The sequence below is a fragment of the Oncorhynchus gorbuscha genome, linkage group LG09, assembly GCF_021184085.1.
Source record: "Oncorhynchus gorbuscha isolate QuinsamMale2020 ecotype Even-year linkage group LG09, OgorEven_v1.0, whole genome shotgun sequence".
Taxonomy (NCBI): Eukaryota; Metazoa; Chordata; class Actinopteri; order Salmoniformes; family Salmonidae; genus Oncorhynchus; species Oncorhynchus gorbuscha.
In genome coordinates, this window is record NC_060181.1 from 52,613,758 (window position 1) to 52,639,859 (window position 26,102).

At 41.5% G+C, this 26,102-nt stretch overlaps 1 protein-coding gene across 1 annotated transcript in view; it reads left to right on the forward strand.

Annotated features, from left to right (window-relative positions):
• The window catches only part of LOC124043747 (striated muscle preferentially expressed protein kinase-like), a 144,553-nt gene that overhangs the window by 85,449 nt on the left and 33,002 nt on the right, over positions 1-26,102 (forward strand). Inside the window, exons 11-21 of the mRNA XM_046362671.1 lie at positions 300-458; positions 943-1,132; positions 10,628-10,857; positions 18,023-18,142; positions 18,783-18,887; positions 19,372-19,578; positions 19,775-19,898; positions 22,901-23,073; positions 23,357-23,469; positions 23,798-23,966; positions 24,542-24,641. Of these exons, the coding sequence (XP_046218627.1) occupies positions 300-458; positions 943-1,132; positions 10,628-10,857; positions 18,023-18,142; positions 18,783-18,887; positions 19,372-19,578; positions 19,775-19,898; positions 22,901-23,073; positions 23,357-23,469; positions 23,798-23,966; positions 24,542-24,641 (1,690 nt within the window). The remainder of the gene's footprint in view (positions 1-299; positions 459-942; positions 1,133-10,627; positions 10,858-18,022; positions 18,143-18,782; positions 18,888-19,371; positions 19,579-19,774; positions 19,899-22,900; positions 23,074-23,356; positions 23,470-23,797; positions 23,967-24,541; positions 24,642-26,102) is intronic.

Here is a 26,102-nt window from a genome sequence, read left to right on the forward strand (position 1 = left end):
AAGAAGAGTCATACACTTCATTTTCATTCACGTTGGTAGACTAACCAAACGTTTCCTCTTTTTTAAACACACTTTTAATCTTGGTATATCATTAGATAATATACATGCACACTATATAGATGAATAAATGTGTTGTTAGGAACAAGTCAGCAACTTCCCAGAATCAAATTGTTACTCTTGAAATAAGTTGAATGACCATTGAATTAATAAACCGGTATTGTACATTTGCTTGCTTTCTTTTCCTTATCAACTTCATTTTCAAGTTCGTTGCTTTACTTTGGTCTTTACTTTCGTTTTAGAGGAACTAACCTCGAGTGGCCAACTCAAAGTCATTCCTTCCATCGAGCCCCTATTCACCCGTAAACTGGACGTCTTAGAGGTGATCGAGGGCCGCAACGCCCGCTTTGACTGCAAGGTCAGCGGAACACCACCTCCCAGAGTCAGCTGGGGACATTTCGGTAGGAGATGTTCACTATGTTCATTATGTTCCCCTAGCCTGGTCCCAGATCTGTTTGTGCTATGTTGCCAAACATGACAATAACCATAGGAGGACAAACAGCCATTGTCTCCGTAGTGATTTTATTGGCAAAACCATATAATTGTGCACACTGCAAACAAGTATAACAGTAATAATTACTATGTAACAATGTGTACCGGCACTGTCAATGGAGATATAAATATACAGCACAACACAGATTTGGGACCATGCTAGTTTACCACCAAATTAGCTCTTATTGCTATTCAAGAGCATAAGGTAGTTTACACGGTTGTTCAGGATCAATGTAATCATGTATGAACCTGTATATTTACATCTACATTGACAGTGCAGGTGCACATTGTTACATTACTAATGTTATACTTGTTTGCAGCGTGTACGATTTGAAGGTTTTGCAAATGAAATCACTATGGAGACGATGTCTGTATGTCCTCTTCTCTCCTCAGACCATACACTGGTAGAGAGCGATGATGTGCGCATCTTACAAGAGGGAGGTCGTCACTCCCTCATCATCTCTCATGTCACCAATGAGGACGAGGGCTTTTACACGGTCATCGCTCGCAATCCACATGGCGACGCCGAGAGCTCCGCTGAGCTCTATGTCCAGGAGCCCAGACCTGCTATCTCATCTCAAATGTAGGAACACACTTACCACCTACAGTCCTCACCATACAGATTTAGGATCTTAATTTGATCACTCTTTTGTTGCTGAGAATTTTCCTGCAGTGCAGTAAATGCAAACTTGTAGTGTATCAACGTTTTAAAATGCACTAACACTTTACATTAAGTTGTCCCTATTACTATGTAACTAACACAGTAATGACTGCGTTAACAATATAGTAGTTACATAGGTTTTTACTATGTAATTACATGGTAATAGGGTTGTTGAGGAATCAGTTATTACACAATTGGAAGAAGGAATGTGTAATTACACATTCAGTTGTTGGTTACTCCACAGTTGTAACTACTGATGTTATTAATACCCTAAGGTCGATGGCCGAGCCCCCACGAAATCGAATTACCATAATACAAAATTCCCCATAAAAATCTCTCCGTTTAAGGTAGAGATGTTTTTTTGTTCACGGGCTACATCTAAATCCACCGCATCTGCTTATGCCGCACTTCCAAATCTGTGGTCAAAGGTGACAGAGTGTGAGCGGTGTTTGTCAGACCATGAGACAAAATCGTCTGTAGCGTCCGAACCCTCTATGGAAAGATGAGACGGTCACAAACACGACGGTATTCTCCGTTTTGGCTCAAAGGCCCGTACCGAATCAAGTGTAATGTAACAATGTACTTACATAGTATATACTTGTAACTCTCATGTAGCTACTCAGGATCAATCAACTTAATGTAAAGTGAAACCCAGTAGGGTGTAACCTCTATAATTACTATGTGGTTACAATGTAACAACCTTTGCAGACAATAGGCTAACCAGGAGAAATTAACAGACAGGGGAACATTAAGTTTAACCCTTTAGGTTACATTGTATTTACAATTAAGCAATATTTAACAACAAACTCTCTAATTACAAGGGATATACATGTATTTACAATGTACTTAATGTAAAGTGAAGTGCCATTTTAATTACTATGTAGTTACATGTGCGTACCGTTAGGATGCATAGGGAGATAGTAGCGCAGTGATGTACCGTCTAAACTGTGATTATATGTAGAAGCCAGACAAAATGGTTTACATTAACCCTTTAAAAGCGATAAATAAATATATCCCCAAGAAACCAGGAGAGAGTGAGTGGTCAGTTATACACACAAGGGAAACAGTCTTTCAGTAAAACGACACTGAGACTCAAACCTTCCCTTAGAGGAAATTAAAAATACAAACTTTTAGATGCAAATGAGAGCAACGGACAGCTGAAGGAAATCCAGGAAAACATAACTAGAATGCTCTGAATGAACACCAAAACTTACAATCTGTTGTTAAAAATGTAGATTTGCTTGAAAGGAAAGTAGTCTATCGTGCCAGATATGCATATACAGGGCGGAGTGTGGATGAAAAGACAACAAAATGGACCTTCTGGAAACAATGGTGCAAATTTTAGAAGATTAACTGGATCAGCTAGAAAACAGATCGAGACAAAATAAGATGAGAATATTGTCCCTACCGGAAGATGAGGGAAAACAGGGGACCTTTCCATCTACGTGATTAAGCTGATATCGGAGGAGCTTGGCATGGATGTATCCCCAGAAGATCAGGAGTGGGCATGAAGGAGAAAAACTCTAAATACCCTTGCATGGTAACCTTTTAAGATGTGGAACTATCAGACAACATTCTGACGGCACATGGGGACAATGAGATCAAGGTCCAGGGCCGGTCCATTCGATTCTTCCAGGACCTGTCTTCTAGACTGAGAAAAAAACGCAAGCAATTCATTCCGATCAGACATTCACTGCAGGAAAAAGGAGTCAAGTCTCAACTCCAATTCCCGGCAGTACTGTGGGTATGGAAGGGAACATAGAGAATGGAGTTCACAAGCGCTAATGAAGCCCTGAACAGGCTGTAGCAAACCCTTTTCAGTTGAAAGAGAGCCCAGTGCCTTGGGGAGTGATAGAGGAAAAACAGATCAATAGGCTTCAGAACAATAGGCTTCAGACAGTGATGCCCAAGACCTGTTTATCATAAATTGAGACAATATTCCTTCCCCCTCCTCACACAACAATCTGGACTATTGTCCACAAGTAACTGGTCTTCTCTAGGAAGTAATGCCAAAAATAGCCGATGCCAGTGAAATGCATGGTACATTAGGGCTGGTATTGGTCAACCCAGAGTGTCGATTGTTCGAAACTTGAATTGTATTTTTCCATATACAGTGCCTTGCAAAAGTATTCATACCCCTTGCCGTTTTTCCTATTTTGTTGCATTACAACCTGTAATAAAAAACATGTTTTATTTGGATTTCATGTAAAGGACATAAACAAAATAGTCAAAAAAAGATTCTACAAAATTTAGTACGGAAAAGTGGTGCGTGCATATGAAGCCCCTAAATAAAATCTGGTGCAACCAATTACCTTCAGAAGTCACATAAATAGTTAACCCACTGTTCCTAGGCCGTCATTGAAAATAAGAATTTGTTCTTAACTGACTTGCCTAGTTAAATAAAGGTTCAAAAAAATAAAAATAATACTAAAAAAACTAAAAAACAACTACATGTTAAACTCAAATAATGCATACTGCTTAGTGGCAAATAAACCTGGTTAATATCTTGCAGCTCTCACAAAACAAATACATGCTAAACTAGTAATCATTAAACAAATAAAGATTCAAAGCTGTAATGAAACAACAACACGATTAATGACCATTTTAAAAGCTTCTATGAAAATGTATATAAATCAGAATTTAACAATAGTTGAAAGGATCCTTTATCCTTCTTAAACTCAACTCAACTCTGAAGCAATTATCAGCAGACAAAAAATGACTAAAAACAGATGACCCAATAATAAATATTAAATGCTGTTAAAACATTCGCATGTAGAAATGCACCAGGGTAAGATGGCTTTCTCATGGAATTCTATTCAACATTTTGGGACAAATTAGCTCCCCTGTTTACACAAATGACAACCCACATATCACTCAATTCAGTACTTCCTAGTTCCATGTATCAAACAGTTATTTCAGTTATATTACAACCAGGAAAATCTGGAGAGTCCCCTGCTGACAGCTTGGAAAATTCCAGAAAATGTTGTCATGGCTTTAGAAGCTTCTGATAGCCTAATGGACATCATTTGAGTCAATTGGAGGTGTACCTGTGGATGTATTTCAAGGCCTACTTTCAGACTCAATGCCTCTTTGCTCGACATCATGGGAAAATCAAAAGAAATCAAACAAGACCTCAAAAAAATAATTGGACACCTCCACACGTCTGGTTCATCCTTAGGAGCAATTTCCAAATAATAATAATAATAATATATGCCATTTAGCAGACGCTTTTATCCAAAGCGACTTACAGTCATGTGTGCATACATTCTACGTATGGGTGGTCCCAGGGATCGAACCCACTACCCTGGCGTTACAAGCGCCATGCTCTACCAACTGAGCTACAGAAGGACCACACCTGAAGGTACCATGTTCATCTGTACAAACAATAGAACGCAAGTCTAAACACCACGGGTCCACGCAGCCGTCATCCCTCTCAGGAAGAAGACGCGTTCTGTCTCCTAGAGATGAACGTACTTTGGTGCGAAAAGTGCAAATCAATTACTGAACAGCAGAAAAAGGACCTTGTGAAGATACTGGAGGAAATGGGTACAAAAGTATCTCCATCCACCCTAAAAACGTGTCCTATATCGACATAACCTGAAAGGCCGCTCAGCAAGGAAGAAGCCACTGCTCCAAAGCCACCATAAAAAAGCCAGACTAAGGTTTGCAACTGCACATGGGGACAAAAATCGTACTTTTTGGAGAAAAATAACTTTCTTCTGAAACTCCTCAGTCTATACCTGTTTGAGAAATTAAGGCTATTCCATGCGAGAAATTGATAAGAAACTGAAGATCTCATACAACACTGTGTAATACTCCCTTCACAGGACAGTGCGAACTGGCTCTAACTAGAATAGAAAGGAGTGGGAGACCCCGATGCACAACTGAGAAAGAGTACAAGTACATTACAGTGTCTAGTTTGAGAAACAGACGCCTCACAAGTCCTTAACAGAGGACATTTCTCCAAAAAGTTTGTCCGGAGAAGACAAGGTGAGCGCTACCATCAGTCTTGTGTCATGCCAACAGTAAAGCGTCCTGAGACCATTCATGTGTGGGTTTGCTTCTCAACCAAGGGAGTGGGCTCACTCACAATTTTGCCGAAGAATACAGCCATGAATAAAGAATGGTACCAACACATCCTCCGAGAGCAACTTATCCCAACCATCCAGGAACATTTTGGTGACGAACAATGCCTTTTCCAGCATGATGGACCTTCTTGCCAAAAGGCAAAAGTGATAACTAAGTGGCTCTGCGAACAAAACATCGATATTTTGGGTCCATGGCCAGGAAACTCCCCAGAAACTCCCAATGAGATCTTGTAGTCAATTCTCAAGAGGTGGGTATCAGTATTCCATAGTTACATCTGACAAAAATATCTTAAGACACTGAAGCAGCAAACTTTGTGGAAATTAATATCTACGTCATTCCCAAAACTTTTGGCCACGACTGTGTTTGGCTAAGGTGTATGTAAACTTCCGACATCAACTGTACTCATACATTTTATAAATCGTGACAGTAAAATTATACATTTATAAGCAATAAAATGGCAGAACTCTTACCTTACTTGGTATATATCAATCAAACATGGGTTATTAAAAATAGACACTTTTAAACAAATACAAGAACGTGTTTCAGTTTAAAACAATACACAAAAAATAAGATAGATTTGCCAATAATGGCTGTTGATGGCTTTCAACCATCTTGACTGGCCTTTTCTTTTGAAAACTTTGGAAGCTTTCAACTGCCCAACTGAAATAATAAAATGTATAAAACATTTGCATTTATGTCCTAAACAATCAGAATTGATAAACATGAATGTAAACTAAACTTATTGGCAGATGATCTTCTGATAAACCTGACCAATATTGAAAACGCAATGCCCCCTTTGCTAAAATATATTTAGAAAATACTAAAGTATCTCAGGTTATATAAAATAAGAAGACAATCTATTTCAGGATAAATCAATGTTAAAATTTACATAGCTGGCCATATATGGACGTTACATTTTACTTTATGGGTTGGTTATGTACAGTGGCTTGTGAAAGTATTCACCCCCCTAAAATGTATTCTTGGGGGGTTTGTATCATTTGGTTTACACAACATGCCTACCACTTTAAAATTACAAAATCTTTTTTATTGTGATATAAACAAGAAATAAGACCAAAAACCTGAACTTGAGCATGCATAACTATTCACCCCACCAAAGCCAATAGTTTGTAGAGCCACCTTTTGCAGCAATTACAGCTGCAAGTCTCTTGGGGTATGTCTCTATAAGCCTGGCACATCTAGCCACTGAGATTTTTGCCCATTCTTCAAGGCATAACTGCTCCAGCTCCTTGAAGTTGGATGGGTTCCGCTGGTGTACATCAATCTTTAAGTCATACTACAGGTTCTCAATTGAATTGAGGTCTGGGCTTTGACTAGGCCATTCCAAGACATTCAAATGTTTCCCGTTAAACCCCTCGAGTGTTGCTTTAGCAGTATGCTTAGGGTCATTGTCCTGCTGGAAGATGAACCTCCTTCCCAGTCTCAAATCTCTGGAAGACTAAAACAGGTTTCCCTCAAAAATGTCCATGTATTTAGCACCATCCATCATTCCTTCAATTCTGACCAGTTTCCCAGTCCCTGCCGATGAAAAACATCCCCACAGGGTTGTGGGGATGGGTTGGTGATGGTATTCTCGGGGTGATGAGAGGTGTTGGGTTTGCGCCAGACAGCATTTTCCTTAGTCTTCATTTTGCCGCTTGCTTGGCGATGCCTCTTGCTTGGTGATGTTGCAGACTCTGGGGCATTTCAGAACAGGTGTATATATACTGAGATCATGTGATAGATCATGTGACACTTAGATTGCACACAGGTGGACTTTATTTAACTAATTATGTGAGTTGTGAAGGTAATTGGTTGCACCAAATCTTATTTATGGGCTTCATTGCAAAGGGGGAGAATAAATATGCACACACCACTTTTCAATTTTTAACCCTTTAGAACTTTTTAAAACAAGTTATTCTTTTAATTTCACTTCAGCAATCTGGACTATTTTGTATAATTCCTTCACTTGAAATCCAAATAAAAATCCATTTAAATTATAGGTTGTAATGGAACGAAATAGGAAAAATGCTTCTTCTAACCCATCGCTTTCTACTGCATATAATAATACCATTGAATTCAATCTTTACATTAATATATATCATTAATAAGTCCAATAATGGATGTAGCAACTACAGATTGCCGCTTTAAGTCTATCAAATGTGTGCAAGTTTGATAATGTCTCCATTAGTCCTATGGATAAAAAAAAATATCAGCATGAATTAAATTGATCAATAAAAGCCCCACTTTTATTCCATAGGCTGGGATCCTCACTGTGCAGCTGTTGCAATGCACATTTATCACTGGCTGTCCACTGGTTTTCAAAAACAATGATTGATCGGCAGTTTAAACTTTTTGAATTCAACCATTATTGGGTTCAAATACACATTTAGATTTGTGAACACCCATCCATAACAACCACAATCCGTAAGGCGCAAATAGCTAAATGAGAGGTCAGAAGTGTGATTCAAATCAATGCGCTATGTAGATATCAATAATAAGTGATATCCTTACCGTTGTAGACTACACCACTTGCTGTCATCCTTACCTCCAAGCGTTTATTCAAGTAGCGTAATCTTTGGATGCCGACAGCAGTCGCACCATTGAAAGCCATAGCTTGGACTGTAGCCCACAAAAACCTATTCCTGCTCTTTTCCCGCGAACCATCAAACACATTTGGAGTATCATCATAGTCGTCTCTGTGGTCAGACTTACTGGGGTGGAACAAACTTGAATGTGTGCCTTTTTTCAATGCTGATTTAAATGTCATTGAGAAAACAGAGAAGTGTCAACAACAACAAAAAATCATCAAACATTCTTTCTGAATTTAAAAGTAATCCTCAGAGTAATCATCAAGTCTTTCAAAAGTATCTGTAATCTGATTTACAATATTTTTTGGCTGGTAATGTAACGGATTACAGTAACAGATTTCTTTTTTTTTGTAATTGCATACATTTAACGATGACATGTAATCCGTTACTCCCCAACACTGCAGGTGGATTTGATGGTTGTGGCACCTTGTAGTTACGTGTAACAGGGTCATATTTTGGTTTGAGTTATTAACATTGTAATTCACAGGTGACTTTCAAATGTGTAATTACAAAATATTAGTCATATAGTAGCGCAAGAGAATGTGTAATATCATCAGTACGTACCTTACACATGTGGAATAACCTTCAGCAAGTGAATGCGTAATTACACATTCCTTGTTCCAATTGTATAACAAATGATTCCGGAACAACCCTTTTAACATGTAATTACATAGTAAAACCTATGTAACCACTGTTTACACAGTTATTACTGTGTTAGTTGCATAGTAAAAGGGTAACTTAATGCAAAGTGTTACCAAAAAGGCTTCTAATGTTTGTAATTTCCGCTTTAAAATGTCAGACTCCAACCAAAATGATCCATTAAATATAATCCACATAATAATTCACATTTCCTGTTGCTACAGGATTATTTCCCTGCTGTAGCAAAGTGGGTCAAATTAAAGTCCTTCATCTGCATTCGAAAAGTATTCAGACCCCTTGACTTTTTCCACATTTTGTTACGTTAGTCTTATTCTAAAATTGATTACATAGTTTTTTTTCCCTCATCAAACTACACACAATACCCCACGAAGTTAAACCAGGTTTTAGATATTTTTGGAAAATTCTAAAATATAAAAAACTGAAATATCACATTTATTTAAGTATTCAGACCCTTTAATCAGAACTTTGTTGACACACCTTTGGCAGTGATTACAGTCTCGAGTTTTCTTGGGTATGATGCTACAAGCAAGGCACACCTGTATTTGGGCAGTTTCTCCCATTCTTCTCTGCAGATCCTCTCAAGCTCTGTCAGGTTGGAAGGGGAGAGTTGCTGCACTGCTATTTTCAGGTGCCACTCAAGGTCATTCTGAGACTTGTCCCAAAGCCACGACTGATTTGTGTTGGAAGGTGAACCTTTGCCCCAGTCTGAGATCTGAGTGCTCTGAAGCCGGTTTTCATCAATGATCAATCTGTACTTGCTTCGTTCATCTTTCCCTTGATCCTGACTAGTCTCCCAGTCCCTGCTTCTGAAAAAGATCCCCACAGCATGATGCTGCCACCACCATGCTTCACCGTAGGGATGGTGCCAGGTTTCCCCCAGACATGACACCTGGCATTCAGGCCAAAGAGTTCAATCTTGGTTTCATCAGACCAGAGACATTTGTTTCTCAAGGTCTGAGAGTCCTTTATGTGTCTTTTGGCAAACTCCAAGCAGGCTGTCATGTGCCTTTTACTGAGGAGTGGCTTCTGTCTAGCCACTCTACAGTACCATAAAGGCCTGATAAGTGGAGTACTGCAGAGATGGTTGTTCTTCTGGAAGGTTATCCCATCTCCACAGATGAGCTCTCTCAGAGTGACTATTGGGTTCTTGGTCAGCTCCCTGACCAAGGCCATTCTCCCCCGATTGCTCAGTTTGGCTGGGCGGTCAGCTCTAGGAAGAGTCTTGGTGGTTCCAAACGTCTTCCATTGTTGGAGGCCACTGTGTTCTTGGGTACCTTCAATGCTGCAGAAATGTTTTGGTACCCTTCCCCAGATCTGTGCCTCAACACAATATTATCTCTGAGCTCTATGGACAATTCCATTGACTTTATGGCTTGGTTTTTGCACTGACGTGCAATCTCAAATGTGGGACCTTCTATAGACCAGTATGTGCCTTTCCAAATCATGTCCAATCAATTGAATTTACCACAGGTGGACTTCAATCAAGTTGAAGAAACATCTCAAGGAGGATCAATGGAAACAGGATGCACCGGAGCTCAATTTCGATTTTGATAGCAAATGGTCTGAATACTTGTGTAAATAAGGTATTTCAGTTTAGTGTATTTTTTTGCTTTGTAATTATGGGGTAAAATGTGGAAAAAGTCAAGGAGTCTGAGTACTTTTCAAAGGAGTCTGAGTACTTTTCGAAATACAGTACCTGTACTGTATTTGGAAAAGCTTCATTTTATGTATACTGTACTCCAGTATTTGGGATTTTAAATAAAGTTATGAATATATTGTTCTAGTACAGAATGTTACCTTTTATTTGTGGGTGTTTTCATTCATATGTTTTACCATTTAGACATACAATCACTTATGTATCCATTTAAAGAAATTATATGTATTTGGCCAAATTTACTATAGTGTATAAGTAATCAAATGTTTTTATTATTTGGAATCACAATCCTTGCACGTAATGACTACATTGTGCTTTTAACTCTACAAATATGTTGCGGGTGTGTTTTGGGTCATGTCTTCCCAATAGTAACTTCCCTTCCCTTCGTCCCTCCCCCTTCTCTCTCTCACCTCCCTCCCTCCAAAGGGCAAAGCTAGAGAAGATGCCATCCATCCCAGAGGAGCCCGAGGTGCCGGACAACGAAGTTGAGCGCTTCACCATGCCTGACTTTGTCAAGCCCCTGTATGACCTGGACGTGATCGAGGGCAAAGAGACCGTGCTCAAGTGTAAGGTGGCTGGACTGCCGTACCCCACCATTGTGTGGTTCCACAATGGCAAGAAAATCGACAGCACGGAGGATAGGAAAATGACACAGTGTGAGTTGAGATTGGTATTTTATAAATCCAGCTCTATAAGTTTAAACTGCAACTTCATCAAGTAAGAACAAATTGTATTGGTGGAGTACACAGTTTATCAGATGTTATAGCGGGTGAAGCGAAATGCTTATGTTACTTGGACCTATCAATGCAGTAAAATGTCAAGCAAGTACACAAATAATAATAAAAATATATTCAAGAAATGTTGGAACGAAACCAATTAACATCCCAAATAGCACTGTAAAAGTAATCCAAATGCAATCTATACGTACAGTGCATTCGTAAAGTATTCAGACCCATCCCCTTTTCCACATTTTGTTACGTAGTCTGATTCTAAAATGGATTAAATAAATAAAAATCCTCATCAATCTACACACAATACCCCATAATGACAAAGTGAAAACAGCTTTTTAGAACTTTTTTCAGATTTATAATTTTTTATTTTTTATTATTTATATAAGTATTTATATAAATTTTGAGACTCGAAATTGAAATCGGTGGCATCCAGTTTCCATTGATCATCCTTGAGATGTTTCTACAACTTGATTTGGAGTCCACCTGTGTTAAATACAGTTGATTGGACATGCTTTGGAAAGGCAACACCTGTCTATGTAAGATCCCACAGTTGACAGTGGATGTCAGAGCAAAAACAAAGCTATGAGGTCAGAGGATTTGTCCATAGAGCTCTGAGACAATATTATGTCGAGGCACAGATCCGTGGAAGGGTATCAAAACATTTCTGCAGTATTGAATGTCCCCAAGTGGCCTCCATCATTATTAAATGGAAGACGTTTGCAACCACCAACACTCTTCCTAGAGCTGGCTGCCAAGCCAAACTGAGGAATCAGGGATGAAGTAACTTTATCAGGGATGTGATCAAGAACCCGATGGCCACTCTGACAAAGATCCAGTGTTCCTCTGTGGAGATGGGAGAACCTTCCAGACGAACAACCATCTCTGCAGCACGACACCAATCAGGCCTTTGTGGTAGAGTGCCAGACGGAAGCCACTCCTCAGTAAAAGGCACATGATTGCCTGCTTGGAGTTTGCCAAAAGGCACCTCAGGACTATCAGACCATGCAAAACAAGATTTTCTGGTCTGATGAAACCAAGATTGAACTCTATGGCCTGAATACCAAGCGTTACCTCTGGAGGAAACCAGGCACCTCTCATCACCTGGCCAATACCATCAGTACTGTGAAGCATGGTGGGGGTAGCGGCATGCTGTGGGGATGTCTTTCAGCGTCAGGGACTGAGAGACCAGTCAGGATCGATGGAAAAATGAATGGAACAATATAGTGAGAGATCCTTGATAAAAACCTGCTCTAGAGCGCTCAGTACCTCAGACTGGGGCGAAGGTTCACCTTCCAACAGGACAACGACCAGTTGCACACGGCCAAGACAACACAGGAGTGGCTTTGGGACAAGTCTCTGAATATCCTTGAGTGGATATAGAGTGGATACCCAATCAAACATCTCTGGAGAGACCTGAAAAGACATGTGCAGCGAACCTCCCCAACCAACCTAACATAGCTTCAAAGGATCTGCAGAGAAGAATGGGAGAACCTCCCCAAATACAGGTGTGTCAAGCTTGTATCGTCATACCCAAGAAGACTTGAGGCAGTAAGTGTAATCGCTGCCAAATTTGCTTCAAAAAAGTACTGAGTAAAGGGTTTGACTAATAATATAAATGTGATATTTTTTAAATATTTTTTATTTTATTTTGAAAAACCTGTTTTTGATGAATCATTATGGGGTATTGTGTGTAGATTGATTGAATAACTTCCAAATGCACTGTACATACACCAGATTTATGTACACAATATATGCTAAGAATGGTATGTACAGCAGTAGATATATTAGAGTGACCGATGTCAAGAAAAATTTTTTTTTTAAGTAACGGCTTTGCTTTATTCTTGGCCAGGTCACAGTTGTAAATTAAAACTTGTTCTCAACTAGCCTACCTGGTTAAATAAAGGTGAAATAAAATAAATAAATAAAAAGGCTTGACAGCCAACAAGGAGGAGGTGAGAACCCTGGCGGAGTGGTGCCAGGAAAATAACCTCTCATCCCCATGGATGGCACTGTGATAGACTGCATCCAATTTGTTGAATAGAGTGTTGGAGGCTTTTTGTAAATGACATCGCCGAAGTTGAGGATCAGTAGGATAGTCAGTTTTACGAGGGTATGTTTGGCGGCATGAGTGAAGGATGCTTTGCTGCGAAATAGGAATCCGATTCTAGATTTAATTTTGGATTGGAGATCGTTAATGTGAGTCTGGAAGGAGAGTTTACAGTCTAACCAGACACCTAGGTATTCTAAGTCAGAACCGTCCAAAGTTGTGATGCTAGTCGGGCGGGAGGATGCGGGCAGCAATCGGTTGAAGAGCATGCATTTAGTTTTACTTTCATTTGAAAGCAGTTGGAGGCCTCTGAAGGTGTGTTGTATGGCATTGAGCTCATTTGGAGGTTTGTTAACACAGTGTCCAAAGAAGGGCCAGATCTATACAGAATGGTATCGTCTGCGTAGAGGTGGATCAGAGAATCACCAGCAACAAGAGCGACATCATTGATGTATGCCCAAGAATTTAACCCTGTGGCAACCCCATAGAGACAGCCAGAGGTCCGGAAAACAGGCCCTCCAATTTGACACGCTGAACTCTATTAGAGAAGTAGTTAGTGAACCAGGCTGAATCTAAGGCTATTGAGTCTGCCGATAGGAATGTGGTGATTGACAGAGTTGAAACCCTTGGCAAGGTCGATGAAGTCGGCTGCACTGCATTGTCTTTTATCAATGGCGGTTATGATATCGTTTAGGACCGTGGCTGAGGTACACCCATGACCAGCTCGGAAACCAGATTGCATAGCGGAGAAGGTACGGTGAGATTCTAAATGGTCGGTGATCTGTTTGTTAACTTGGCTTTCAGAGACTTTAGAGAGGCAGGGCAGGTCTGTAACAGTTTGAGTCTAGTGTCTCACCCTATAATGAGGGGGATGACTGTGGCAGCTTTCCAATCTTATCTCAGACGATAAGAAAGAGAGGTTGAACAGGCTAGAAATAGGGGTTGAAACAATTTTGGCGGATCATTTTAGAAATATAGGGTCCAGATTGTCTAGCCCGGCGGATTTGTAGGGATCTAGATTTTGCAGTTCTTTCAGAACATGTCTGGATTTGAAGGAGAAGCGGGGCAGGTGAGGTCTTGGGCAAGTTGCTGCAGTAGGTGCTGAGATGTTGACCGGGGTAGGGGTAGCCAGGTGGAAAGCATGGGCAGCCGTAGAGAAATGTTCTCAATTATAGTGGCTTTATCGGTGGTGACAGTGTTTCCTAGCCTCAGTGCAGTGGGCAGCTGGGAGGAGGTGCTCTTACTCTCCAAGGACTTTACAGTGTCCTATAACTTTTTGTTTTTGAGTTTGTGCTACAGGATGCACATTTCTGTTTTAAAAAGCTAGCCTTAGCTTTCCTGTGTATATTGGTTCCTAACTTCCCTAGAAAGTTGCATATGCTAATGCAGTACGCCACAGGATGTTTTTGTGCTTGTCAAGGGCAGTCAGGTCTGGAGTGAACCAAGGGATATATCTGTTCCTGGTTCTACATTTTATGAATGGAGCATGCTTATTTAAGATGGTGAGGAAGGCATTTTTAAAGAATAACCAGGCATCCTCTGCTGATGTGATGAGGTCAGTATCATTCAAGGATACCCCGGCCAGGTCGATTAGAAAGGCCAGCTCGCTGAAGTGTTTTTGGGAGCGTTTGACAGTGATGAGGGGTGGTCGTTTGACCGCAGACCCATTACGGATGCGGGCAATGAGGCAGTGATCACTGAGATCTTGGTTGAAAACAGCAGAGGTGTATTTGGAGGGCAAGTTGGTTAGGATGATATCTATGAAGGTGCCCATGTTTACAGATTTGTACCTGGTAGGTTCATTGATAATTTATGTGAGATTGATGGCATCTAGCATAGATTGTAGGATGGCCGGGGTGTTAAGCATGTCCCAGTTTAGGTCACCTAGCAGCACGAGCTCTGAAGATAGGTGGGGGGAATCAATTCACATATGGTGTCCTGGGCACAGCTGGGTGTAGAGGGTGGTCTATAGCAAGCGGCAACAGTAAGAGACTTTTTTCTGGAAAGGTGGATTTTTTAAATTAGAAGCTCGAATTGTTAGGGTAGAGACCTGGATAGCAAGACAGAACTCTGCAAGCTATCTCCACAGTAGATTGCAACTCCGCCCCCTTTGGCAGTTCTATCTTGCCAGAAAATGTTATAGTTAGGGATGGAAATTTCAGGGTTTTTGGTGGTCTTCCTAAGCCATGATTCAGACTCGGCTAAGACATCAGGGTTGGCAGAGTGTGCTAAAGCAGTGAATAAAGCAAACTTAGGGAGGAGGCTTCTATTATTAACATGCTTGAAACCAAGGCTTTTACGGTTACAGAAGTCAACAAATGAGAGCACCTGGGAAATAGGAGTGGAGCTAGGCACTGCAGGTCCTGGATTAACCTCTACATCACCAGAGCAACAGAGGAGTAGAATAAGGCTACGGCTAAAGGCTAAAAGAACTGGTCTTCTAGGACGCTCGGAACAGAGAGTAAAAGGAGCAGCTTTCTGGGCGAGTAAGATTAGATTCAAGGCATAATGTTCAGACAAAGGTATGGTAGGATTTGAGTACATTGGAGGCAAACCTAGACATTGAGTGATGATGAGAGAGATTTTGTCTCTGGAAACATTTAAACCTGGTGAACGTCAGTCACCATGTCATGTGGGAGGTGGAACTAAATGGTTGGTTAAGGCATATTGAGCAGGGCTAGAGGCTCTACAATGAAATAAAACAATAATCATTAACCAGAACAATAATGGACCAGGCATATTGACATTAGGGAGAGACATGCATATCCGACTAATCCTAGGGGACCATGAGTGGTTGGGCTGGCTGGAGACACGGCAATTCAGACAGCTAGCAGGCCGGGGCTAACAAGCTAGCAGAAGGGCCTTAGAGGGACATCGCGGCAGAGGAAAGTCTGTTTTATCCTCGTCGTGCGGTTCTGTCGATAGACCAGTCAAGATGGATTAGTAGGGTTCCGTGTAGCAGAGGGGTCCAGTCTAATTGGCAAATGGATCTATTCAGCTAACAGTCCAATATGCTCTTGAAAGCTAGTGTGCCATGGCTAGCAAGCTAGCAGATGGGCATTCAGGGGACGTCACAACGTATGAGCCGGTTGAGTAACCCCCTCGGGGAAATTACATCGGTAGTCCAGTCGTGAAGAATTGGCAGGGTTCTGTACCCCGTACCGACAGTAAATGGGGTCCAGGCCAGTTGGCAAAATAGGTATTGTAGTCCAGGAGTGGTTGATGGACCTCTTCAGCTAGCCAGGAGATGGGCCTAGCATGGGCTAGCTCCAGGCTAACTGGTGCTTGTTATGGGACAGAGACATTAGCCAGGGATAGTCACTCGGATTGCAGATAGTTAGCTGCGATGATCCAGGTGAGAAGGTTTAGAGCTTGCGGCAGGAATCCGGGGATATGGAGAGAAAATAGGTCCGGTATGCTCTGGTTTGAATCGTGTTGTATAAACTGGCAAAAGCTTTCCAGGCTAAAGGTAGCTGATGACCACTAGCAGTGGTTAGCTAACTACTAGCTAGTAGCTAATTAGCTGGCTAGCTTCTGTTGGGTGATTCCGATTCAGGTAAAGAAAAATACTTTAGAAAAAAGCAGATCCTAACCACATTGGGTGAGGCAGGTTGCAGGAGAGTATTTTGAGTTTGAGGTTTAGAAAAATATTTGAAAAGATATATACATGGGACAGGATAAGACGAAGGACAAAGACCTGTGACTGCTACGCCATCTTGGATATAATACCACCACTGTTGGGTCGTCAGCAAACTTGAAGATTGAGCTGGAGACGTGCAGGGCCACGTAGTCATGGGTGAACAGGAAGTACAGGAGGGGACTGAGCTTGGGCCCCGTGTTGAGGATCAGTGTGGCGCAGGTGTTGTTGCCGACCTTGACCACCTGGGGTCGTCCCGTAAGCAAGCCAAGGACCCAGTTGCACAGGGAGGGGTTCAGGCCCAGGGCCCTTAGTGGTGAGCTTGGAGGGCACTATGGTGTTGAAGGCTGAGCTGTAGTCGAGGAACAGCATTCTTACAGCTATTATTCTTGTCCAGGTGGTATAGGGCAGTGTGCAGTGCAATGGTGATTGCGTCGTCCATGGATCTGTTGAGGCGGTATGGACATTTTAGTGGGTCTAGGGTGTTGGGTAAGGTGGAAGTGATATCATCCTTAAGTAGCCTCTCAAAGCACTTCATGATGACAGTTACCTTTGCAATCTTGTGTACAGAAACAATGGTGGACATCTTAAAGCAAGTGGGGACAACCGACTGGGATAGGGAGAGATTGAAATATGTCCGTAAACACTCCATCCAGCTAGTCTGCACATGAGGACGTGGCTTGGGATGCCATTTGGGCCAGCAGCTTTTGCGAGGGTTAACATGCAGGAATGTCTTACTAACGTCGGCCACGGAGATTGGGAGCACACAGTCCTCGTGAGTGGTACGTGCCCACATCTGCAACTAGGTGTTGTTTTACTTGATGCAGATGAAGGTCTTTAGCTTGTCGGACCTCTTTAGGTATCAATATATTTGATAAAATATTGAATTTGGCCTTTACTTCTATAGCCTAGAGAACTGCATCGAATAACACATCCATACATGGCAAAAACTACAGTCCAGAAATGTATCGTTGGCGTCGCACAGCAAAACGGAGAACACAATCATGTTTGTGAGACTCTCCCCTTTCCATAGAGTGGTGAGAATAGTTTTCTAGCTCAAACTGTTCAGACGCTACAGACGGTTTTGTGAAAAGACAGATTTTCGAGATGTCTTGTGTTCTGACAAACACTGCTCTAGCTCTGCCACCTTTCACCGCAGACGCGGCAGTGCGACATCAGCGGATGTGGTGGATTGAGACACATCCAATGCAAAAAACGGATATCTCTAGCTTAAACTGACAGATTTTGATGGGGACGCACCGGTGCGTCAATCGACTATAGGGGGTCAGTTTAAGTGTAACAATGTTTTTTGGATTCATATAATGCACTTTCAGCAGGATATAGCGATTATCTTAATGCTATCAAGGCATTGGGAAACTCACCCCTGTGGTGGTCCTCTCTTCCAGTCAGAGACATCCACAGCTTGGTCATCCATTCTGTCTGCCACGCCCACGGAGGGGTATACAAGAGCGTAATCTCCAACAAGGTGGGCAAGGCCACCTGTTACGCCCATCTCTATGTGACTGGTGAGGAATCCCATATGATTTTTTGATAATATTACTTCAATCCTACAGGTATAATGCATTTTGGTACAGTTATAATGCATTGTAAGACATTTTCCATTGTCATGTGCATGTATGGTCCTCATATTGCCGAAGAAGCATTTTAAGTCAGTTGACATTTGATTAACTTTGTGAAGAGAGTATAGTCTGTTGCTAAATCCCAAATCAACCCATATAGCCCCTACCCCCATGGTACTCTTGTAGATCAGAATGAACCAGATAGGTTTAAGCAACACAGCAATTACATAGGTTTGCCTTGCTTTGCCTCGACTAGGTAGAATTTTCACCATAGAGCACGCACCTATCCAATTGTTTCAGATCAATAGGCGGGGCTAGGGGTTGATTTGGTATGTTGATGCATGCACAAAAAGGTGATTTCACCACGGACCATTAACTTGAATTACAGTGTTAATGGAATTATGCACCTTGTGTTTTTAACAAAAGTTCAAATCTATGTTCAAATGCATTCGATTTAGCTATTTACTGTAGGGGATGTGATAAAGGGATACTGTATAATATGAAGGTTAATGAACACTTAAAATTGAACTCTTATATATGTGAAACACTTGTAGTGTGAATTTATATATATATATTACTGTTTCAGACGTTCTTCCAGACCCTCCAGATGGGCCCCCAGTAATAGAGGCTGTTACTGGCAAGACAATAACCCTATGCTGGAAGAAACCCCGGAGGCTGGATCCCTCTATTGGTCATTTTCTTTTCACTGGCATTACTGTCATTCAATATAATATGGATTGTGGAGCCATGGTTTCCTGTATTTCAAGAGCTTGAGCTGCTAGACAGATGTAACAGCACACACAAAAAAATGTAAAAGTGAAGAATGATATATCTTTACTGCATTTCGATTTACCAAGTCATAGTGTAAAATTGAAAGCACAGCACCAGGGGGAATAATTTATTGTTTAAAGAATATTGAATAAGATGCGGTAGATGGTATCGGTAATGCGGTTCAAACAAATCTGCAATGTGGAAATATAACAGTTCCAGCACATCTAAATTGCATGTTGTTTTGCTATCACATCCATTGTTCTAATACAGGAAAACGTCTAGTACACATTCAATTGAATTTTGTTTGAATGCCATTTCATCTGCCATCTGCACAGGTGGTCAAAGTCAATCCTCGGTCTACATGCGTTCACATATTGAAAAGGCATATATGTTTGTCATTTCAGATCCCAACACGTTGATGTATGCCATCCAACAACAAGTGCTGGGCTCAATCCAGTGGACCATCATAGCATCCAGTTTGAAAGAGCCTTGCTACACAGTGACCTCCTGCTCCAAAGGAGTCCGCTACACCTTCAGGGTCTTGTCAATCACCACCAAGGCCTTTAGCAAACCCTCTCTGTCCACAGACCCAGTGCAACTTGTCGACAGAGGTATGAGCCATCAAGTGAGGGCAACATGAATCGATGACACAGTGCTTATGTTGGTTGGTGGCAGGGGTTAATAACTAAATGAAAGCATGGCTTTCACTCTCTCCTTGTCCAAAGACTGCTAACAACGCAAGGAAACAAATATGTAAATTCTTTATTTGGATCAACTATCCCTTTACATGATTGTATTTCTCCCAAGGTCCATATCTTCAGGAGGCTCCAGTAATAATTGATAAGCCAGACATGGTGTATGTGCAGGAGAACCAGTCAGTCAGCATCACTATCACTCTGAACCACATCAACGCTGCAGTAATCTGGAAAAGGCAAGTCACGCACTGGATCACTACACCTGATAGTCTAATGTACAGTTATACACTGAGTGAATAAACATTAGGAACACCTGCTCTTTCCATGACAGACTGACCAGATGAATCTAGTGAAAGCTATGATCCCTTATTGATGTCACTTGTTAAATCCACTTAAGTGTAGATGATCCGTGTAGATGATGGAGAGGAGACAGGTTAAAGATTTTTAAGCATTGAGTGAATTGACTCATGGATTGTGTATGTGTGCCATTCAGAGGACGAACGGGCAAGACAAAAGGTTTAAGTTCCTTTGAACAGGGTATGGTAGTTGGTACCAGGCACACCGGTTTGAGTGTGTCAAGAACTGCAACGCTGCTGTAACGGCGTTCGTCTTTTGTAAGAAGAGAGTCGGACCGAAATGCAGCGTGTAGGTTACTCATGACTTTAATGAAAGAACGCGGTACATGAAATAACTGAAACTAAATACAAAAACAACAGAACGGAACGTGAAACTAATTACAGCCTATCTGGTGACTACAACACAGAGACAGGTACAAACACCCACGAAATACAAAGCGAACCCAGGCTGCCTAAATACGGTTCCCAATCAGAGACAATGATAAGCACCTGACTCTAATTGAGAATCGCCTCAGGCAGCCAAGCCTAATACCACACCCCTAATCAGCCGCGATCCCAAATAATACAAACCCCAATACGAAACACAACATATAAACCCATGTCACACCCTGGCCTACCCAAACATATAACAAAAACACAAAATACAATGACCAAGGCGTGACAGCTGCTGGGTGTTTAACACTCAACAGTTTCCTGTGTGTATCAAGAAAGGTCCACCACCCAAAGGGCATCCAGCCACTTCAAAGTAAAAATAATGACCTGGACTAAAATATTCAAAATGGGAAGAAATTTGGTTGGAGGCAAGTGATTCTCATTTAAGTGCAATTTACCTTATCTGTGGTAAATTTCAAGACTCTACAGGGTAAAAATAGCCATTCAACCAGTTTTGAAAAGAGAAAACAGAACATCCTGCTCCACTGTAAAGTGCAAGGGTGCCAACAGTATTAACATGGACATTTTTAAGCAGATGCTTTTCATTTAAATATACAATTCAACTCATGTTCACTATGCAGTGCATTCGGAATGTATTCAGACCCCTTCACTTTTTCCACATTTTGTTAGGCTAGTCTTTTCTCAAATTGAACAACTATTTTTTTACTCATCAATCTACGCACAATAACCCATAATAACAAAACAAAAACTGTTTTTTAGAAATGTTTGCTAATTTATGAAAAAAACTGAAATACCTTATTTACATAAGTATTCAGACCCGTTGCTATGAGACTCGAATCTGAGCTCAGGTGCATCCTGTTTCCATTGATCTTCCTTGTGAGGTTCCAACGACTTTATTGGAGTCCATCTGTGGTAAATTAAATGGATTGATCTTGATTTGGTAAGGCACACACCTGTCTATATAAGGTCCCACAGTTGACTGTGCATGTCAGAGAAAAAACCAAGCCATGAGATTGAAGGAATTGTCCGTAGAGCTCTGAGACAGGATTGTGTCGAGGTACAGATCTGGGGAAGGATACCAAAACATTTCAGCAGCATTGATGGTCCCCAAGAACACAGTGGCCTCCATCATTTTTAAATGGAAGAAGTTGGGAACCATCAAGACACTTCCTAGAGCTGGCTGCCCAGGCTAAACTGAGCAATCGGGGGAGAAGTGCCTTGGTCAGGGAGGAGACTAAGAACCCAATGGTAACTCTGACAGAGCTCCAGAGTTCCTCTGGGAAGATGGGAAAACCTTCCAGAAGGACAACCATCTCTGCAGCACTCTACCAATCAGCCCTTTATAGTAGGGTAGCCAGACGGAATCTACTCCTCAGTAAAAGGCACATGAGAACCCACTTAGAGTTTGCCAAAAGGCACCTAAAGGACTTTCAGATCATGAGAACAATTCTCTGGTCTGATGAAACCAAGATTGAACTCTTTGGCCTGAATGCCAAGCGTCACATCTGGAGGAAACCTGGCACCATCCCTACGGTGAAGTATGGTGGTGGCAGCATCATGCTGTGGGTATGTTTTTCAGTGGCAGGGACTAGGAGACTAGTCAGGATCGAGGGAAAGTTGAACGGAGCAAAGTACAGAGGGATCCTTAATGAAAACCTGCTCCAGAGCACTCAGGACCTCAGACTGGGGTGAAGGTTCACCTTCCAACAGGACAACAACCCTAAGAACACAGCCAAGACAAGGCAGGAGTGGCTTCGGGACAAGTCTCAGAATGTCCTTGAGTGGCCCAGCCAGAGCCTAGACTTGAAGCCGATCGAACATCTCTGGAGAGAACCTAAAAGAGCTGTGCAGCAAAGCTCCCCATCCAACCTGACAGAGCTTGAGAGGATCTTCAAAGAAGAATGAGAGAAACTCCCAAATACAGGTATGCCAAACTTATAGCGTCGTACCCAAGAAGACAAGTGGCTGTAATCGCTGCCAAAGGTGTGTCAACAAAGTACTGAGTAAAGGGTCTGAATACTTATGTAAATGTGATATTTGAGTTTTTTATTTGTAATACATTTGCAAAAAAAACTATTTTTGCTTTGTCATTATGGGGTATTATGTGTAGATTGATGAGGGGAAAAACAATTAAATCCATTTTAGAATAAGGCTGCAACATCACAAAATGTGGAAAAGGTGAAGCGGTCTGAATAATTTCCCGAATGCACTGTGTATGACCCATGTGGGAGTCAAACCCACATGCTTTATGTTGCCAAAACCATGCTCCAACACATTGAGCCATTAATCAACTCTTGCAGATGGCCTTCTTGTTTGCTCCACCACAATTGAGTCCACAAAAATGCAAAAATGTCATTTTAATACCAAGGACTGGAGGATAAAACAATAAACTGTGTGAAACAGTCACACAACAAAAGTTCTTACCCCCAAAAAGTAGCAACACCCCAACAATGGGATTTGTACGTTGACTTATTGTTCTCTGCGTTCAGGAGGGGAGTGGTCCTTGCCACCAAACATGGTCTGTATGAGATGAGTATGCCCGATGACGACCAGCACTCTTTGAAGATCCTGAGGGTGAAGAGTGGCGACTTGGGTCAGCTGATGTGTGTTGCTTCCAACAAGTTTGGCAGCGACTCCTGCATCTTTAGTGTGGAAATGGCAGGTGAGTGTAATAATGATGGATTATGATAATGATTTGGATTTTGGGATATATCACTAATAACAGGCGCTCAAAGCACTTTCCAGTGTTTTGAAGGGGAAACTCGTATAATTAACAACAGTTATGGCCATTAAAAAGTTAGCTACTCTTTCAAAATGCCTTTCTGCAGCAAGGTACATTGTAAGGACATTTAGTTTGCGTCGTGTTTCCTTGCAATGATACTTTAAGTATCGAGATACTGAGTATTGTGAAAAATCAAACACATTCTCGTGTTCCATATCTGTAGCACCACCAACCTTTGAGACAATCATGGAGGATGTGGATGTGCACATGGGAGATACGCCTCGTCTGGCTGTGGTCGTGGAGGGCAAGCCCATTCCCGACATCATGTGGTTTAAGGTGCATAAATTGAGACACAAACATATGAGTGTTTCATATCATTGGAACCCTTTATTCATTTCACCCTCATGCCTTGTAGTTACTCAATAGCTAACAAGATTGATAACCAGAATGTAGGTACTCAGCTGGTAAGAAGATACATAAACAATGACTGAATTGTAGTGAGAGAAAACTGTCCACATTATGTTTCAAATGAGTTTCTAATATAGTAAGTGCGTAATTACAAGTAACATTGACATTCTATGTAATCATTTTACTATATGCATGTTTATTGTCATGAAGTAAAAAAAGATTACATTCAGAGTGACTTATTGTGACTTGGTTTCAGGATGATATATTGTTGTGTGAGAGTAGTCACATCACCTTTGTGTATGACGACAACGAATGCTCCCTCGTGGTGCTCAACACAAGTCCGGAAGATTCAGGAGTGTATACCTGCACAGCAAAGAACCTGGCTGGCTCTGTGTCCTGTAAGGCTGAGCTCACCGTGCACACAGGTAAGCCTCTCCGTACTCTTTAATCAAATATGCTTTCCAGTATTGACACAAAGGCGTAGTCGTGTAAGCAAATTAATTAAAGGGACCTTTCACTCCAAAATTAAAGTTTGTCCAACGTTTTCAGACCTCAAAAGTAGACGAATTACGAGATATATCCACAACCTAGGCAATCAGTTGTGTCGATCCAGCAATATGACTTAATCCCCAAGTGAAAGGGGTGCTTATGTTTTCCATTAATTTGAGGTGGAGACAGCCGGATCTACATAACCGATGTCAAAGGACGTGGATACATTTTGAGGTCTGAAACCATTAGATAAACCTTCATTTTTGGAGTGAAATGTCCATTCAGCATTGCTTATGCAGATTTCTCTGAAACTGACCCACTGCTCGCACCTCATACTACTCACCAAGGACACGTATTAGTCAGATTGTTGAGATGCAGCTACAGTACGCATAGGCTGATGTAAATTAAAGGTTGGGAATGTGATTAACTCAGGCCCAGAATACTATGACATGTCGGACTGTAATTAGGCTGCATTGTAATTGTGTGTCCTCACTTTTGCGTTGCCTTGCAGTTAGAGAAGACAAGGAGGATTCAATGGAGGACGAGGAGACCATTCTCAGGAAGATGCGTCGGCTGACTGACTACTATGACATCCACAAGGAAATCGGGAGGTGAGTCACCAGTTTGTAAAGGAAGCTAGGAAGAAGAAATATATATACACATACATATACATACACTGAGTGTACAGAACATTAGGAACACCTGCTCTTTCCATGACATAGACTGACCAGGTGAATCGAGGTGAAAGCTATGATCCCTGATTGTCACTCAAATCCACTTCAATTAGTGTAGATAGACGAAGGGCAGGAGACATGTTAAAAAATGATTTTTAAGCCATGAGACAGTTGAAAACATGAATGTTGGATCTGTGCTGTTCACAGGGTTTATGGGCAAGACAAAAGATTAAAGTGACTTTGAACGTGTTATGGTAGCAGGTACCAGGAGCACCGGTTCGAGTGTGTCAAGAACTGAAACACTGCTGGGTTTTCCTGTGTGTATCAAGAATGGTCCACCACCCAAAGGACATCCAGCCTTCTTGTCACAACTGTGGGAAGCATTGGAGTCAACATGGGCCAGTATCCCTGTGGAACGCTTGATAACTTATAGAGTCCATGCCTCAAAGAATTAAGGCTGTTCTGAGGTGCACAAGACGGTGCAACTCAAAATTAGGAAGGTGTTCCTAATGTTTTGTGCACTCAGTGTATGTATATATACAGTGGCAGTCAAACGTTTGAACACACCTACTCATTCAAGGGTTTTTCTTTATTTTTTACTATTTTCTACATTGTAGAATAGTAGTGAAGATGTCAAAATTATGAAATACCACATATGGAATCATGTAGTTAAATAAATCAAAATATATTTTATATTTGAGATTCTTCAAAGTAGCCTTGCACTCTCTTGGCATTCTCTCAACCAACTTCACCTGGAATGCTTTTCCAACAGTCTTGAGTTCCCACATATTCTGAGCACTTGTTGGCTGCTTTTCCTTCACTCTACAGTCCAAATCATCCCAAACCATCTCAATTGGGTTGAGGTCGGGTGACTGTAGAGGCCAGGTCATCTGATGCAGCACTCCATCACTCTCCTACTTTGTCAAATAGCCCTTACACAGCCTGGAGATGTGTTGGGTCATTGTCCTGTTGAAAAACAAATGATAGCCCCACTAAGCGCAAACCAGATGGGATGGTGTATCGCTGCAGAATGTTGTGGTATCCATGCTGGTTAAGTGTGCCTTGAATTCTAAATAAATCACAGACAGTGTCACTAGCAAAGCACCCTCACACCCCCTTCTCCATGCTTCACGGTGGGAACCACACATGCTAAGATCATCCATTCACCTACTCTGTGACTCACAAAGACAATGTTGGAACCCAAAATCTCAAATTTGGACTCATCAGACCAAAGGACAGATTTCCACCGGTCTGATGTCCATTGCTCGTGTTTCTTGGCCCAAGCAAATCTCTTCTTATTATTGCTGTCCTTCAATAGTGGTTTCTTTGCAGCAATTTGACCATGAAGGTCTGATTTCACACAGTCTCCTCTGACCGGTTGATGTTGATGTGTCTGTT